At 36.3% G+C, this 18,257-nt stretch overlaps 1 protein-coding gene across 4 annotated transcripts in view; it reads left to right on the top strand.

The window, feature by feature from the left end:
- The window catches only part of magi3a (membrane associated guanylate kinase, WW and PDZ domain containing 3a), a 138,500-nt gene that overhangs the window by 71,062 nt on the left and 49,181 nt on the right, over nucleotides 1-18,257 (top strand). For all 4 annotated transcript variants that reach the window (XM_084098568.1, XM_084098569.1, XM_084098570.1 and 1 more), the window contains exons 2-3: nucleotides 3,896-4,012; nucleotides 10,729-10,848. In XM_084098568.1, coding sequence (XP_083954694.1) covers nucleotides 3,896-4,012; nucleotides 10,729-10,848 — 237 coding nt within the window. The remainder of the gene's footprint in view (nucleotides 1-3,895; nucleotides 4,013-10,728; nucleotides 10,849-18,257) is intronic.

The following is an 18,257-nucleotide window of genomic DNA, read 5'->3' as shown; positions in this document are numbered from 1 at the left end:
GTGGAGAAAGCTCCATTATCAAATGCAAATGCATTGTGATTGCGAAATTACAAATGCATTGTGATTAGGGTTGCAAAATTCTGGGAATTTTCAAAGATGGAAACTTGCCATGGGAATTAATGGGAATTTAAGGGAATTAACAGGAATTTATGGGAATAAACTGGGAATTTTCAAAGTTGAGGGTTGGCTCTTCATAGGGAACTTAAATATAGTTGAGGAAAGTATATTTTAGCATAATCTTGAATAAAACAAACAGATGCCATTCAAATACACTTGAATATCCATGCCATTCCTCAATCACATGCACATAGCACACTGCTTACTGCATGGCTATTGAGACCACACCCCCCTACTGGCACTGTGCATGCCTCCATCACATGTACAGAAGCCCAAAGCACAAGACTATTGAAGGCACACATTTGAGCCTGTGGACTAAACAAAGTGAAGTAAGTTTTGATGATATAATGGGGAAATATATTTATTAAATGTTTAAATTGCAAATATCACATACAAATGTATTCATCTAGTAGATGGCAAGCTGATAAGTTAGATGCTAAATAAGCTTGCATAACTTTATTTACCACATAAGGCAGATGCTAGCTACCTCATGTGGCTGTTTTTCTCTGCCTCCTGCAATATGTTTTGAAGATCATTCCAGTTGTTTAGCTAGCCTTACTATTTATATATCTGTTCATGCCATTGCATTAGTATTCTTACAAGCTCTTGCATTGCATTAGTATTCTTACAAGCAAATTTCTAATATGGAATATTTCCAAAATTTCCCAGCTTAACTTCCCATGGAAATTTACCGGAAACTTTCCGGAAATTTTCCGCCCCTTTGCAACCCTAATTGTGATGAAAACAACTCCAGACTATGGGTGAAGCGAGTGAAATGTTCATGTAAATAAACTTATTTCATTAAGTTTTGAAAAAAAAAATTGAATAGATTTTTTTCCGTCAAATATTTCTCAATATTCTTGATATTTTTCTTTATTTAATGAACAATAATGTATCAGTTAATATCACAAATAAATATTTCAAAATAATTTTGTAAAAATGTAAAAGAATGTTGCAGTAATATAACCATAAAAATGTTAATAGTAGTAAAAAATGTGAAGTTTTAGCTCAAAATACCCCACAGATAATTTTTATAGTATGTTAAAATTGCCACTTTTGAGCAAAATTGAGCAAAAATGTGCTGTTTTGTGTGTGTCTCTTTAAATGCAAATGAGCTGGTGCTCTGGCCCACCTTCAGGAAGAGGGCGGAGCTTCAAGAGCTCATGCTTCTGCAACAGCAAAACAGGACAATCGCACGCACTGAAATGTAGTTAACTAATGTAGAAGTAGTTAAATAATGTTAGGCTAACTAATGAAACCTTACTGTAACGTGTTACAGATAAACTGAAATCGTAATATTTTTGAGTTACATATTAGCTTAGAAAGGAGGACCTTTAAATATTGCCCTGGACAAAGTGGGGCCTTTTAGTCAAAAGGTTTTGATCAAGCATTCTAAAATACTATTTGTTTCTACAGTTCATATTATGATTAATTTGCTTCGCCGCCTTGTGATTTACAACCTCTTGTGTGATACTGACCACATTCCCAATGTGTTTCATGCTCTGTAGCTGCTGATTATTTCCAGGTGTGGGTGGCTAGAGCCGGTGAAGTCAGTGTAAGAGGAGTTCTCTCCACTCTTCCTGCCTCTCCTTTGAGGTCTCACAGTATGACTCACAGAGCTCATAGCACAGCTCAATACGCACCCATGCTGGACCAAGATGCTCCCTAATGAACGGCAACAGTAAATCATGTTTTACACTATTGGAAATGAGAACTGTGTGAAGTGAGTGCAGAACAAAAAAGACAGACACACTAATGTCTTGCTAAACAGCCATAGAGGTGGAATTGATACCAGAACTCTAAATGAGAATGATGGGCCTCTTGAACACAATTAGATTGGAGCAAATTAGTATGCGTCGAAGTCGACCAATGAAATGAGGCTAATCTGCAATCACAGTGGGCCATCCATTTCATTCCCAGTGAGAGAGAATTGCTTGGGGAGAGACTTGTTTTGATTACCTTGCATTCGAAATTAGCTAGAGATATCACAACATGTTTGTATTTATTCTGTCTCGAGGCACAAATGGCGTTTCTCTCAAGGCCACATAAAGTATTTGTCACTGCAGTTTGATTGGAACATTGAATTTACAGTGTTTATTTCCCTCTTTGTGCTTCATTGAAAACAGCATTCAAACTGCATGAACTCCACAAGTTAGGGTATCATCAGGGTAAAACCTGATGATCAAGGACTAATATTGTATGCATTTAATCCCGAGAGAGAGAGTGAGAGAGAGAGAATGTGTGAATTAGCCTACCTGAGTCTGTGTGCATCTCAACAGTGTTTGGCAGCAGTCTCTGTTTATAGCAAAACTGTAAGTTTATCTGCTTCAAGAACAGCGCTGTTATTACCTCACTAGTGAGAAATGTCATGTAGCTTTTAAGTTGTTAAACTACTTTACTGATAAAATCGCCAGAGCAGCGCTAACAACATGTTTCTGTGCGAGTGTGTGTCTGTACTCTGTGTGTGCGTTTGAGTGGAAGAGAGTAATGGCAAAAACATGGAAATAATTGGTCCCGTTTATCCTATTGTTTACTATATTTATTTGCTTGCTCAGTGTCGTTGTGGGTTTTAGTTTTTGTGCTGTTGTAGGCTGTAAGGACTGTTGAAATTACTGAAATCATTTGGCGAAGTGATTTGAAACTGTAATGCGGTCAAGACCTGCCTGGAACTACTTTAGCTGTGCGTTTCCCTGAAAATCAGACTCAAGCATTCAGTATAAGTTATATAATATAATTATAGCTATAGGCTATATCTCCAGCTTGTTGCATATTTTTGTAAAGAAAAATTAACTTTTTTTTTTTTTGCCAGATATAAAATATGCTAAAAAAATATCATTCTTTTGTTGTAGGACCAGTGAAAGTGTTGAACTACTGAAGAATAAATGTGCCATTGTTGAGCCCTTCAAACTTTTAGAAAAAGAAAGAAAGACTAAAAGAAAGACTTGACTCTTGAAGGGCTCTTTTACCTGTTCTGATATGCCAGAGTGTGTCAGGATCCATGATCTCAGCCAGGCGGTTTCAGCAGCTGTGGGGTCCAAACCAATGCTTAATGCAGAAGCCATGTGACTGGCACAGTTTCAAAGCACACCCTCCCCACCCAGTGATCATCATCTGCGTAATACCAACAGCTGGAGACTGGAGCTGCTCAAAATGCGTCGCTTTCTCGCCCTCCCTCCCATATTTTAGTCGCCAAGGGAAACTTGGCTCCGACTCTCTCATTCTCTAATTTGGAGGGTCGTCTCCTCCCCTCCTTCCTCCAGGATGGCTTGCACCTCCTCCACACTTCCTTGAACTCCGCCTGAACTCCTGGCAAGAGCAAAGCAATAGAACCTGCATTGTTTTGTTAACGCTCATCATGCATTCACACATCTGGATGCTCGTGGAGCGGAAGTTTTTTGTACTGCTAGAAACAGTTGGACCTCCTGCTGCACATATCAAGGATGTCATTTAATGATGAGGAAGACTGGGACAGTTTCCAGAGTTTAGCATGATATTTAGTCATATTCACCTCATTTGCAACTGACAATTTTACACTTTTGTTTATCACCCACACAGCTGATCTGTCATATGGAGAGCACTTTTGCTTCAAATAAGTTCCTAAAGGATAAAATTAAGACATGATGGAAAAACCTACATTTTGTGGAATAATAAATGAATGTCCTGTTTCATTTGGAATACAGTATGTCATAATACGGATATAAAATGGCTTGCACATGCATGTACTCATGTACTCAAACTACCCAAAGTTTACCCAGATGAAATCTCTCTCTCTCTACAGGTAAGGTGTTGAACACAGATCTGCGTCACTACCTCAGCCTGCAGTTCCAGAAAGGCTCTTTGGACCACAAGCTCCAGCAGGTGATCAGAGATAACCTGTACCTGCGCACTATTCCCTGTGAGTATCCCCCTCTGATCCTCGAATCACATTAAATGTGTTAGTGCAGGTCACACTGAGATGATTCTGCCATGACACCAGCTACTCAGATAATAATTATGGTGTCAGTGACACGTCAGTCCAACGTTTCATGGGTATAATGGGTACTGTGAGTGCTTTAGGCTGGTTGTATTACAGTCAGCACTTTAGCTGTGTTTGAAATTGCTCCATGTTTAGTGCACTGTGTGGAACACACTATGTATACATTGGATCTTCCAGGTTCTTCATGCAGCATTTAGTTATGACATTAAGCAGTGCTGCAGTTCCAATGATCTGTAAAGCATTATATAATGCATCATTCATTCGTTCATTCGTTCATTCATTCATTATAAAATGATACTTCTGGTTTATGGTGAAAACATATGTACAACAAAACGTTTTTTTCGGTATTTTATTTTGCTGTTTAACAGATTGCGTGTTAACACTTCTAAAGCATGAGGATATTAGTTCAAAATAAAAGTCCCAGAAGACATGCAGTATGCATCTTCATTATTGCACATTAATATGCACATTTCACCACAATATTTACTTCAAAGATATTCGTTATAAGTGTTTCATGTTTTTGTTTTTGTTTTGTTTTTTTTGCAAAAGAGCAGTACACACAAGTAATGGTGTTGTATAAATCTGCCCTTATATTTGTCACCATGTTATTGCTTTAAAAGGTGAAATTAATATTATAATTTTTTTATAGTTCCTTCATTTAAATTTTACGTTGTATGTTTTTATTAGCTTTTTTTTTTTTTTAAATATGTCTGTATAATTTTATTTATGTTTATTTCATTTTTAATTTGAGTTATTTTAGTACATTAAGTGAACTAAATGAAAACTATAAATCTTGTCTTGGCAACTAGATACGTTAAGTTTTATTTTATTCCATTTAATGTAGCCAACACTTTATTTAATTTTTTATGGTTTTTGTTTTAGTTCAATATATTAACCCTGGGTGAAATCAGTCATTTTATTAGTTTCATTAGAGCAGAAGTGATCTGATGCCTGGAATCTGAATGATCATAATCTGTGTGCAATCCTATATTTGTCCTGATCCACCAAGCAAAGTTGGAAATGGTGTGTTTCAACCAACACACGGCACTTTTTAGTCATTTTCAGCTTAATATAAATGGGAGGTCTAATTTAAAACAGCTCTTTAGAAGTGCTTCTGCCAAGTGCTTGTTTGTACGCAGTAATTTCATCTAAAGGGAATATTGAAAGAGTAAATAGACTCAGCATGTGTTTTCTACAGTTATCTTTCTATCTGCTAGAATAGACACTTCACCCAGCCCTGGTGCACATAAACTGCAGCTGAGGGTCTTGAGTCGATAACGACACAGAGGAATGATATTGTTGGAATCACTTTCAGAACGATTGTTTCCAGCTGATGAATGATAAAAACATTGACAGCCAATCAAAATCCACCTGACTTTAAAGAGCTCGATTATTTAAAGTGGCAGTCTAACTGCAGCTCGCGGTCATAATAACAGAAGGCTGTCGTTTGTTGGTGTGGATGCTAATATTGTTATAGTTATCTTTATAGTTATCATTCTTGGTGTGAACGGGTATTTAATCCTGATTCCTGCCACTTTCCTGCTATAACAAGCAGATGCCGGAGGCCACTGATGCCTGCTTGATGACGATTTATTCCTTCTCTCCCATTTCTCTTGTGCCAATTTTAGTTTCCATACTTCCAATGCCTGTACTGTTTGAGCTAATGTCACATAATCATGATCGATTAAACCTGTTAGGTAATGCAGAATTACTTGCCAGTATTGGCTCAGGAATTTCTTGGCAACGTTTTTCAGATACAGACTGTCTGGAACAGAACAATGATTTTTTCTTAAAGACATCAATGCCAAGGAACCAGTACTTAATCACGAAATGTGTTTTGATCTTCTCTTGTACAGAATATGTGGTCTGGCCACAAATCAGTAAATTAGTGAAACATATGCCTTAATTACTCGTACATCTTTAATTAGGGCTTTTTTCTTCTCTTGGGCTGTGGTGTAATCTTTTAATTAGTGCTGTTGGTTAAGGTACTTATCACTATTAATGTTGCTCATACTTAGGGTTAGATATTTCAAGAAACACTTAATGCGAAGTATTAAAGGAATAGAGCCAAAAATTCTGTCATTTGTCATTTAATCACCTGCTTGACTTTTTTCTTTTGTGAAACACTAAAGACGATACTTTAAGCCTATTGTATCATATTTGATACACATTATCCCTCTAAATGATCAACATAACTTTGCTGAAAAACTCAATCTACTACATGCCCTCTGTCATCTGATTGATAGTTTGATTCATTGCTTTTTTTAAAAGGCCTGTTGTATCATTTTAAAAACATCCACCTTCAGGTCATGCCAAAGTGTTTGCTGTGAAATTTTTAATGATTTTTATAAAGTTAACATAAGAATAACTTTTATATTGTTGGTAATATTTCAAGATGAACACTTACTGGACTGAAGAAACATTGGTTTATTTGATTATCCATACATCATTTCATTTACAAAAAGTGTTTATGAAAATAATGGCCTACCATACTTTTAAAGGTTCAATAAACAGTTCCATTTAAAAGAAAAATTGACTATTTCATATGTCAAGCTTTACAGGGTCAATCATCTATCAGCCGCATAGCAACAACCCACCTTAGTGTCATTGAGTATGTACCAGCAAACACTATTCACAGTATTTTCAGTAAATGTAATAAACCAACCTACTGTAATTTGGTCTCTGTCTGTTGATTTAGAGATGTGATGTAGTTCCCACTGTTTTCATTAAATGAGTCCTGCATGCTGGCGTGTGGCTCTCTGTGATTTGGAATTTTAATGGACACCAGGCCTGAGCAGATGTTTCGTTTGCTGTGGCTCAACATTGCACGAGACACAAGCTCAGTGTGAGGGCCGACCTGGAATCTCTAATGTCATTCTCATCCACTGTCCTTGTTACTGGGTGTTCAGACCCATGACTCAACACACAATCCTCCATTCACACTTTTCCATCCAGTATAATCATGAGCATCAGGGATGAGAGCCAGATGATGGACACAGGTCTGGTCTAATTATAAATATTAATAGCGCCGGTAATAGCAATAATGTCAGAATGAACTGACGTAGTTCATCTTCCAGGCTTCAGTCAGGTAAAATAATAAAATAATGATTTAATTGTAAGTTATTAATCACAGTAAAGGTGAAGGACAGTGAGGACCAGTATTGCCATTTAATTGCAGTCAATGTTTAATAATATATTGCTAGATTATTAAAGAGATTTTATTTGAAAATCATTTACTCACTATGGGCCCTATCTTACACCCGGCGCAATAATAAAGTGTTTTTTGCTAGTTTCAGTCAGACGCAGTTATCATTTTCACGTCCTGCACCACCTTGTTTAAATATCAAATGCATTTGCGCCCATTTGTGCGCCCATGGGCACGCTGGTCTGAAAACTAGGTGCGTTCAGGCGCATTGTTGGCGCGTTACTATTTTGAGACAACAGAAATAGACTGCGCCATTGACCAAATGAAACCTGGTCTAAAGTCAATGGCGCAATATTTTTTTTGTTATTTAAAGAGCACGTTAGTTATGTGCGGGTCCACAACGCACATACACTCTGCTTATTAAACACAGGGACGCACAGCAGCACACAAACATGCCAAATATTTAAAATAAAAGGATTACAATGTAAAAGATTATTATTGTGTACATAAAGATATGGTGGAATCCGGCTTGTCCCGTATATGGTCTGCTTGTGCACTTTTACCTCGCGCACAAGCAGATCTATTTGCTCTCTGGAGATGGCTTCGGTCTTTCCACTATCAAATTCCGTCATGTAAATAGCGAATCTGCCATGGCGCAAGCGCAACTGGCATTTAAGGGGAATGGGAGATGGGACTCTGATTGACTTAATTCACGTAAATCCCAAAACACACCCATTGCTCATTAAGAGAGTAGGGACAACCCTTTTAGACCATTTTTCCCGTCGTTAAACTAGCAAAAGTGGATTCAGACACGCCCTTAGTGAACTTGCGCCCTGCGCTTCAGACCATGCGCTTAGATCGTTAAAATAGGGCCCTATATGTTGTTCCAAACCTGTATGACTTTATTTCTTAGGGAACACAAAATTAAATATTGTGAAAAATGTCTCTCTTTTTTTGGTCCATACAATGGAAGTCAATGGACTCTAATGTTGTTTGTTTCCCAGTGTTCTTCAAAATGTATTATCTTGTGTTCTACAGAAGAAAGAAAGTCATACAGGTTTGTCTCAACATAAGGGTGAGTAGAAGATGACAGCATTTTTATTTTTGGGTGAACTATCCCTTTAAATCAGTGGCACATTACCCATAATTCCTGTGCCTAGCCCTAGACATTTTCTGTTAAAAGATTATTTCCTCTAAATATAAAAATTCTGGCATAATTAACTCACCTTTGTGTCATTTTAAACCCCTTTTAATTTTTATTCTGTATGATAACATTTTTATATATTTTGAAGAATACGTATTATTGAATCAGTAAGAACCGAATTAGCCTGAATAATCATTCAGTCAGATTTATGAATGGATTAACTGTTTCAATGAGAGAAAAAAACAGTTCAAAAGAAAGATTCATTCACTCTTCTGGTTCTTTCCCTGACTCAAAGACCTGGTCACTTCAGTTCTTAACTTAATACTTTAAGATTATCAGTGATCAATCTATCATAAGACTTCGGTTCTTGCTTGACAGATGTGGTCACTATGATATGTGCTATAGAAAAGAGCAGCATGAAGATTCATAAATCGATTTCCTTCATGAAGCACTGACTGCACTGGCCGTCATACCGATTGTTCATCTGAAAACCTCTGGAATGGAACTGTTGCGCATGTCTCACTGGACACGGGGACAGAAAAGTCATTAAAGCGATGTCCTTAAAAAAAAATGCGGGAAAGAAGAAAGCCCGGAGTCCAAATTGCCACATAATCCTTGAAGCTCGGCTCCATCTCCCTCCTTCCTCCTGCTGGCATTAATATCCGTTATGGCTCGACGGTAACCCTTCTCTGCCTCATCCGCAGATATATATATATATATATATATATATAAAAAATGAATGCTGAAATAAAAAGAGCCCTAGGTGGTCAATCTCAAAGGATTGCTTTTTTTATGCTTGTGCAGATTTAAGACTTTTCCAGAGCTTGTTAAGGGATCTCACAGATGACCATGAGCCCATAATGAGGTGTGAATATAATTCATCCCACTTTTGATGTCACAAAATAAACACCTCATTCAGGACTGTCAATATTAGTCTTCTGTATGATATATAAAAAAAGTTTGCATTCAGAATTCAAATGTATAATGTGAAAAGTGACATTAAAATGCTTCAAAGCAGTCTTTGAAGAGATGACCAGGCAGGGTCAGTCTTTTCTTTGTAGGCATTTATGATGTTCTGAAGTGTGCTGGGTTGTGTGGCAGCGTGCTGGGGTGGATGCTAAGGTGCTTAAGCAGCTGGCGGTGTTTCATGTGGCTTGTGCAAACTGCAGAGATAATTGTTTGTTTATCCTCCTCCACCACAGAAACTGGCATCTGGGCTCTCGCCTCACAATAGCAGCTGTGTGACTGTCAGGTTTGAGAAACTTTAGTGATGAAGCAAGCAGAGTGTAAACTATACTTACGATCGAAAAAGATACACTACAGCAGAATATCTAGATGCAGATTTTTCATTGTGTTCTGTCTTGCACGGAGGACTACAATAAAGGCTAATAACAAAAGCAAGCCTTGTTGTTATTCTGTTCAAGGAGAGAATGTTTTCAGAGTTTCTGTTTGCAGTTCCTCCTACAGCTGAGAGAATGAGGTTGGAGATCAACACTCAAAATGAACTGAAAGAATTATAATGTCTGTTTATTTTCTTTAAAATCTGCATTAAATTATTAAAGTAATATAATGTAGATTTTAGTCATGTTTGCAGAGTGATGTTTAAATTAGGGGAATTAATTAACTTCCAAATGTTTTTGTATTGTAAGGTGAAACTCAGATTACCATGTAGATATTATTTTATTAAATATATAATTTCTTTTTTAATGTTTGGAATTAGACAAAGATTTTACGTATTTAGATAGAATATATTTTAATTAAGAAAACAGATTCGTGTTTTATATATATATATATATATATATATATATATATATATATATATATATATATATATATACATACATACATACATACATACATACATACATACATACATACATACATACATACACATATACATATACATATACATATACATACATACATACATACATACATACATACATATACATACACGTATATACTGTATATACATACATACATACATACATACATACAGTAGTCAACATTTGAAGATGAAAACCTTTCATCAGAGTTATACATGAGTTTTGAACAATACCCATTCTTGTCTTAGGACAACTTTGATGAATTTTTTTGATCCACTTCAAATGTTGACTACTGTATAGACAGACAGACAGACAGACAGATGGCTCCATAGTGGGTAGGTACAAAGGAAAGACAAAAAATCTATACATAAAAGGTTTTTGAAATGACATTTTTCCAAGAAATTTTCAGTGTCACCTTCCTATAATAAAAAGTTTTTAAAAAGTGCACATAATTGCTTTTCACAAAAAGAGCATTTTTCTGTAATGATTTGTTACTAATCGTTCTGTGTGCCTTTGGCAGGTACCACGAGGCAGCCTCGCGAAGGGGAGGTTCCAGGAGTGGACTATAACTTCATCAGCGTGGGGGAGTTTCGTGTGCTGGAGGAGAGCGGGCTGCTACTGGAGAGTGGAACCTATGATGGTAAGAAACCGTGTGTAGGAGCACTGAGAGTCAAGGGTCATTTCTTGTGGGCTTGTTATACAGATACTTGTTGAGAGCACAATCTAAACTAGATTAGATTGCCGAAGGAACTACTAGTGTTTGCAAGATGCATTGATCGGAGAAAGGGTAATGCATTCTGCTACTAGCAGCATGCATCTTGTTTTCTATCAGTTGTGCATGAGAAGAAACATAACACGAGTGTAAATTATAGTATATAAGGATATATGACATGCGACCAATCACAATTCAGTACAATTCATCATTTGCTCACCCTCATGGCGTTCTAAACCTGTATTACTTTCTTTCTTCTGCAGAACAGAAAAGAAAATATCCTGAAAATCTTAGATATTCTGATATTCTAAGGTTTTTTTGTCCATACAATGAAAGTCTGAAAGTCAATGGGGTCCACTGATCTTCGCTATATGGACAAAAACAGTTTAAAAGGATCTTCTTTTGTATTTCATAGAGGAAAGAAAGTTTTGCAGGTTTGGACTGAAATTAGAGTGAATAAATAATGACAGAACATTCATTTTTGGGTGAACTATCCCTTTAAGGCTAAAAATTACAATTAAAAAAAAAAGTTTGATGGAGTCTGTTTAATTGCATATGAAAAAGAAGAAAGTGGAATTTCAATTCAAGCTCTGTAACTAGGTCATCTTAGTTGATCTTAGTTGAACATTGGTTTCCTTCACTTTTGAAGTAGTGCTTTCAAATTCTGTAGATTACCATAGCAAAAAGTAATGTGTGCTACATTACTTACTGTGCAATTTCAGCATTGGTTGCTGACTCACCATGTTTTTATGGTAATTAAGGGAGACAAGTGTGCTGAATGTTTGTATTGCACACCCTTTTATATTTCGTATACCTCCTCTGCTGACTTGAAATAGCTCAGAGCAGAGGGTTTTCACCTTGTGTGATTCATGCCGTCTCTGTAACATGCCTAAAGGATCTCAAGGTCTGAGTTATTAATGTCATTGCCTCAAAGCTGTTGAGTTCCTCACTGATAAACCCCCAAAATGCTTGGCAAGTCCCTAGCTTTTGGCCAGTGGTAGGTTTGGTTAATGATCCCTCAATGAGTCACTAAGTGCTCTTGTTTTATGGGAAGGACTTGTTGTAGTTTCCAGGGTGAAGTAAATCTGTCCAATGTGGATGTCACAGTGGGTGACTTTAACTGGGGCCTTTCCATCTACATGAAATATCTTGACTCTTGGGATTTTAGCCTGAAGGATAATTTCACACTCACCAATTCTGGTTAGTGATTTCTTGTCTTCCCATGACATCTGGCAAGAAAGCTGGTACATGCTGCTCTAGGATTGAAACCAGGATCCTGAAACCAGCATGATTTATTGAGCCTATAAATGTATTTAGAATAGTGGACTTTCTTCAGAATGCCCTTCCTATGTTATAGGGGGCAATTTATTGATTTGTTGATCTTTTACGTATTTGAAAATAATTTAATTACAGTTTATTTTTAATTAAATATACACTACTAAAATTTGATTTGTTGATATTTTACGTATTTGAAAAATAATTTAATTACAGTACTTTTTTTTAATCAAATATACATTACTAAAATTAATACTTTCATTTAGCAAGGATGCATTAAATTGATCAAAAGTGACAGTAAAAACATTTATAATGTTTAAAAATAGATTTATTTTTAATAAATGCTGTTCTTTTGAGCTGTCTGTTCATCCTGATTTTTTTTTTTAGAATGTTTTCACAAAAATATTAAGCAGTACAACTGTTTTCAACATTGATAATAAGAAATATTTCTTAAGCACCAAATCAGCAAATTTGAAGGATTTCTGAAGGATCATGTTAGAGTAATGATGCTGAAAATTCAGCTTCGACTTTACAGGATTATATTATATTATATTATATTATATTATATTATATTATATTATATTATATTATATTATATTATATTATATTATATTATATTATGTTATGTTATGTTATATTATATTATATTATATTATATTATATTATATATTTTTTAATCTAAGCTATTTCACTTTGGGGTCTCAGAAAGAAACACCCCAAAAAAGAAACACCTCTTAGCCTGAGTAACTTGACTTTGGTTCCCATAAATATAACATGGTCTTGTTTGTGATCTTCTTCAGTGAAAACACATTTTATGGCCCATCCTGTTTTCAGTTATTGTTAACTGTTGGTTTAGATGAACAGACAAGATTATGTTCAGTTCCATCTCTTTACAAGCAGGGGAAGACAATCTGTCTTGGTTATACAGAGTGTGTGAAACAGGAAGACAATGTTCAGGCTTCTTAGATGCCCTTTAGGAATTTTCCAATGACATTCATCACCATTCGCAAGTTGTGTGCACTTGTGTAAATTCAGAAACTGTATGCTCAAGAGCAAACTCTAAGCTAGAGATGATGTTGTGTGTATGCAATAGAGAGCGATTTTATGTGTTCTCCAGAGTTGAGTTTAGCTTTTTTAAGGCTAAAGAAATAATTGAGCAGTTTTTCAACATGCCTGGAGCATGATGTAATCAAAGGTAACTGGTTATGCCCAAGTTTTATGGCATAAACTCTGTGTGTCCTGTTCAAATGTTACAACAGCGATTTAAAAATAATGAGATCTTTCATTTGAATCCCTTGAGGGAAATCTCCTGCAAATTCCCTTGCTTTTCTAATGATTGTTTCAATGTCGAATACTGAAGGACAGCCACCTCAGAGTGACGCAGGTAGACAATGTTTATAAACCAGTCCACTTCCACCCACAATTCCATGAGAAGTGAGCAATGACGACAGATACGGCAATCACACCCTCTCTCCATTTCTCTCTGCCATGTGCCAGAAAGGATCTTCTAGATAGTCTAGACAGCCTTCTTAGTCCAAGGCCCCTCGTTGTCCACAACAATATCCAAAGGCCCCATGACTTTTCCAGTTGTTCATGATTTACTGGATGAGGATTAAAAAAAAAAAAATTCCTCACAATTTCGGCCTATTATGCGGTCCTATTATGCTTCTTCACTTTTTCAACTTTAGTTAGTGTGTAATGTTGCTGTTTGAGCATAAAAAAGATCAAGGTTACAAAGCTCTAAGCCCACTCGAAAGGAAGATATTTTATTTAACAGAATCCACTTTCCAAGAACTACAACGAACGACTTGTTTGGACTACAACGTGTTTTTTCCCCCCGAATCTTATGAAGTCACAATGTTATTCATTTAAATAATCTCCACCCACAGAATAGGCAAAAAGGGGGCGAGGCCTGGCTGAGCTACATTAGAGAAGAATATGTCAAAGAGACACTGTTTCCAAAACTCATTTGTTTGACCTTCCTAAGGCTGACGAACTCTGATGAGTTAAAATTTATTTTAACCACTGTTCCTGAACATTATAATCCCAACGTTTATCTGTGTGTTGCACATTTTACGGAGAACAGCTTCCAGAACCTAAGAGAGTACAATGCAGGCTACGCACAAAAGCTGAAATGGAGCAGTTCCCACTTTATCGGGACAATCTGTTGTTTGTGGAGCATAACTTGTAAGCATGTCTTATTATTTGTAGTTGCATTTTCTATTAACAGTTCCAATTATTAGTTTTATGTTGTTGCTACGATGTAAACAAAAGGCAAAGGTTTGCTTCCGCTCGCCTGCTAGCCAACATGTGTTTACTGTAACTTTTGTAAGCTCTCGCTGTTGTAAGGCTGTTCACCACACCTTAAGAAAATTAACCATGGTTTTGAGATTGATTACTGTTTGTATTACCATAGTTTTCTGACAAGTATCATGATAAAATGATGTATAACTTTGTATCTAAAATGTATAAGAAAATTACAAACAAAAAAACATACCACTCTGAAACGTCCTGCGGAATCCATGCTTGCTATGTCAGTGCATGAAACCCGTCCTGCATGGTCCTCTTGTTTGTTAACATTAAGTCTGAATCAGGCGTGAATTGGTTTGAAATTGACGCCATCCTTAATATTTACATCTGAGTAGATGAAACTCACGGTATTGGTAAGGGGCATGACATTTCCCGAACATCTCCCAAACTAAGCTGTGCCAATCACAACACACTGGGCCAGCTAACCAATCACAGCACATCTCGGAAGGAGGGGCTTCATCGGGACAGGAAAATAAACAATGTGTTGTTTTTTTGTTTTTTTATTAAACTAATGTTTTTATTCAGCAAGGACACATTAAATTAATCAGAAGTGGCAGTAAAGACATTTATAATGTTATCAAAGATAAACAAATTCTGTTGTTTTGAGATTTCTTTTCATCCTGAAAAAAAAGTGCATCACAGTTTCAACAAAAACATTAAGCCGCAATCTTTTTAACATTGATAACAATAAGAATTGTTTCTTAAGCAGAAAATCCTCATATTAGAATGATTTCTGAAGGATCATGTGACACTGAAGACTAGAGTAACAATGCTGAAAATTCAGTGTTAAATTAAAATAAATTAAAATAGAAAACAGTTATTTTACATTGTAAAGATATTTCACAATATTACTGTTTTTATGTATTTTTATCAAATAAATACAGCCTTGGTAAACAAAGAAAAAAAACAATTGTTCAGGGGGTGAATTAAAATAAAATAAGCCAAAATGTTCTCAATGTTTGTTTTGAGTTATTTTAAATAATGTCAAGTCATCTTGAGGCACCCTTGAAAGTTTCCTAAGATCGCCTAATAGGCCCCGGCCCCTTGTTTAAGAACCAGGATGACTCTCCTCAGGATGAGCTTTATCATTAATGGTGTCCTAAAAACTATTTGAGAATCCCTCTCATCTCTGAACGAGTGCAAGAACTCTCTTCTGTTTGTGTAGATGCAGAATCAAGAGGATTGAACAACAGCATCCCACCGCCCACAGCAATATCCCCAACATACCACAATAGAATCCAAAAGGCTTTGGGCGATATTGTTTTCCATCTGTCCATACATCCACAGTCCTCTCAGTTCCCCACACAAAGAAACTCAGTGCTTTGAAGTTATTTTCCCAAATGACTGAGACAAACTTTTCCTTCGACTTATTACATTGTAAAATTAAATGTCGACTGCATACTAAGGCATCAAGCTTTGTGCCCCAAATTTGGGGATCCTTGACATTGAAAAACCCTGCCTTAGTGCACACTAAGAACAGTTATAGTCAAAGGAAAGATGCTGTTAAGATGCACATAGGCTTAATAGATGCTCATGTGCAACATAATTCTGACTAAACTGCATGTTTTGATTTGTATTTTTAGTGCAATGATGTTTAAATTGCACAGCAACTTGGCCCGTGTGGGTAAAGGTTATAGATGAGTCAACTCGCATTTAATTTCCTTTTAAGGGTGTGAGGCTGTATTTGCTTGTGTGGGTGATTATGTGTGAGGAGAGTAAACATCATTCAGGGAAAATTTCCGTGGCAGGTCTGTATTTGTTGTGCTCGTTGATCATCATGGGTGAATTGTCGTCCTCCATCAGTTCATCGGGGACGATGGAGCAGGCATGATATTTATTTGACATAAAACACTCAAATGTTAAACAGCTACTGCTATCAGCCTGTCTATCTTTCCTCCTCTATGCCATTTAGTGCACAGTGGTGAAAGGAAGATGGTTTAAAATCATCGCCATTCCTCTGACAGCGCCCAGCCATCTCCCACAGATTAATGCTAACAAAAATCATCACAGACCCCAGTGGACGACCCTTCCCTCGCTGTGTTTGCCCGTTAATCAAGGATGACGCAGCGCTCAGTTTATGAGCGATCCATCATGCTGTGCCCGCTGTTTGACAGGTGACCCCAGAGGCTGAGACATGGCATGATTATGGCCATGATTTGATCACACTTTTCTACTGTGCTGAATGCTCATGTATAATCAAGACATTTTATGATAAACATGTCTTTTACAGTCATGAATTAAGGGTAATCGTAGGGCAGAGGTGTAAAACGTACCTGAAAACCATACTTGAGTAAAAGTACAGACCCTACATCAAAAATGACAAGTTACAAGTCACCAATTCTAATACAACTTGTACTGTTAAAATCAGATAACCTAAAACAACTCAAGTATTTTACTTGTATTGAATGTAGGTTCAAAGATGCACTAGTCCTCAACACCTAAGAGACATGCCAGTGAAAAACAAGAAACAGCTGATTTGTGAGGAGAGCAATCACGTGTTTATTTTCTAAAATCGAAATAAAACTGAAAACCTCAAAATTGCAATAAATCAAGGTCGACACAGCCTCTTAAAACGTCTACCAACACTCAAGTTTCAGTTAAGCTCAAATAGGGAATAATTAAACCAATCTCCTTCAAATGGTCTCTTCAATATAAAGGATAAATAAAATAATGTTCAGTAAAATGAAATACTCAAAGCTTACTTGCTCTGGACGTGCTGGTTTTGGCTGCAGTCATGTCCTCATCTCATATATAAAACATCTGCAATTACATTTTACATATAACTCCAAAATCATCAGGTACATCAGCGAGAGAGCAACTCGCGACAACACTCCGAAATTATAAAACTGCAGAGGGAGTCTCTGCCTACAGTACTGACTGTGTTGATACTCATCCTACTGAGTGATGGGATACCACTGTAGAGGGTGTCTACAGTGCATGATATGTTGGATAATAGATCCTTTTATTTTTACTTCCCACTGCATAGCTGTGTGCATAGCCGTTTTGGATACTTCAGTTATTCCAGTCACGCAGGCTTCTATGCGTTTATGAAATCTGGAGAGGACACTCAGCAGAACTGCTTTGAGTAAGCAGGTTTATTTCATGCATGGCCTACCGCCTGTTGATGGAGATGATAACGGCTGTTGACAGTGCACACTTCTGTTAAGGCACTGTCCATCTGCTGTGCAGTCACGTGAAGTCCACACCAAGTACAGATTGCATGGATGAAAATTATGATGTTGCAGTGATAATGTATTTCCATTAGATACAGAGGGCTCCGAAAGTCTGATGCCATATCGAGATCGGGATTCAAAATCTAATTTAAACCTGAAATAAACAGGGAGCTTTAGGATTTTGAATACATTTGAATATTCTTTATATATATATATATAAATTATATATATATATATATATATATATATATATATATATATATATATATATATATATACATATATATATATATATATATATATATATACATATATATATGTGTATATATATTTATAGTATGTATGTGTGTATATATATCATGACAACCCCTCCCCCCACCCACCATCTCTCTAACATCAACAAACACCGCTGTAAGTGAATTATTAGCACAATAAAGATGTAATAATTTCAAATTAACACTTTTTTTCCCAGAATACATTAAAACGAACCCTGTGTTGTGAGATTTTTAAACCCATATTTATTTTTTGTGTTCCACATCAAGTAAAGGCTAATGATGCAAATGATGCAACTTGTCAAAT

Source organism: Abramis brama (assembly GCF_963993115.1).
Source record: "Abramis brama genome assembly, chromosome: 22".
NCBI lineage: Eukaryota > Metazoa > Chordata > Actinopteri > Cypriniformes > Leuciscidae > Abramis > Abramis brama.
The sequence above is the reverse complement of the archived record's forward strand: the minus strand, read 5'-3'. Positions and strand labels throughout refer to the sequence as shown.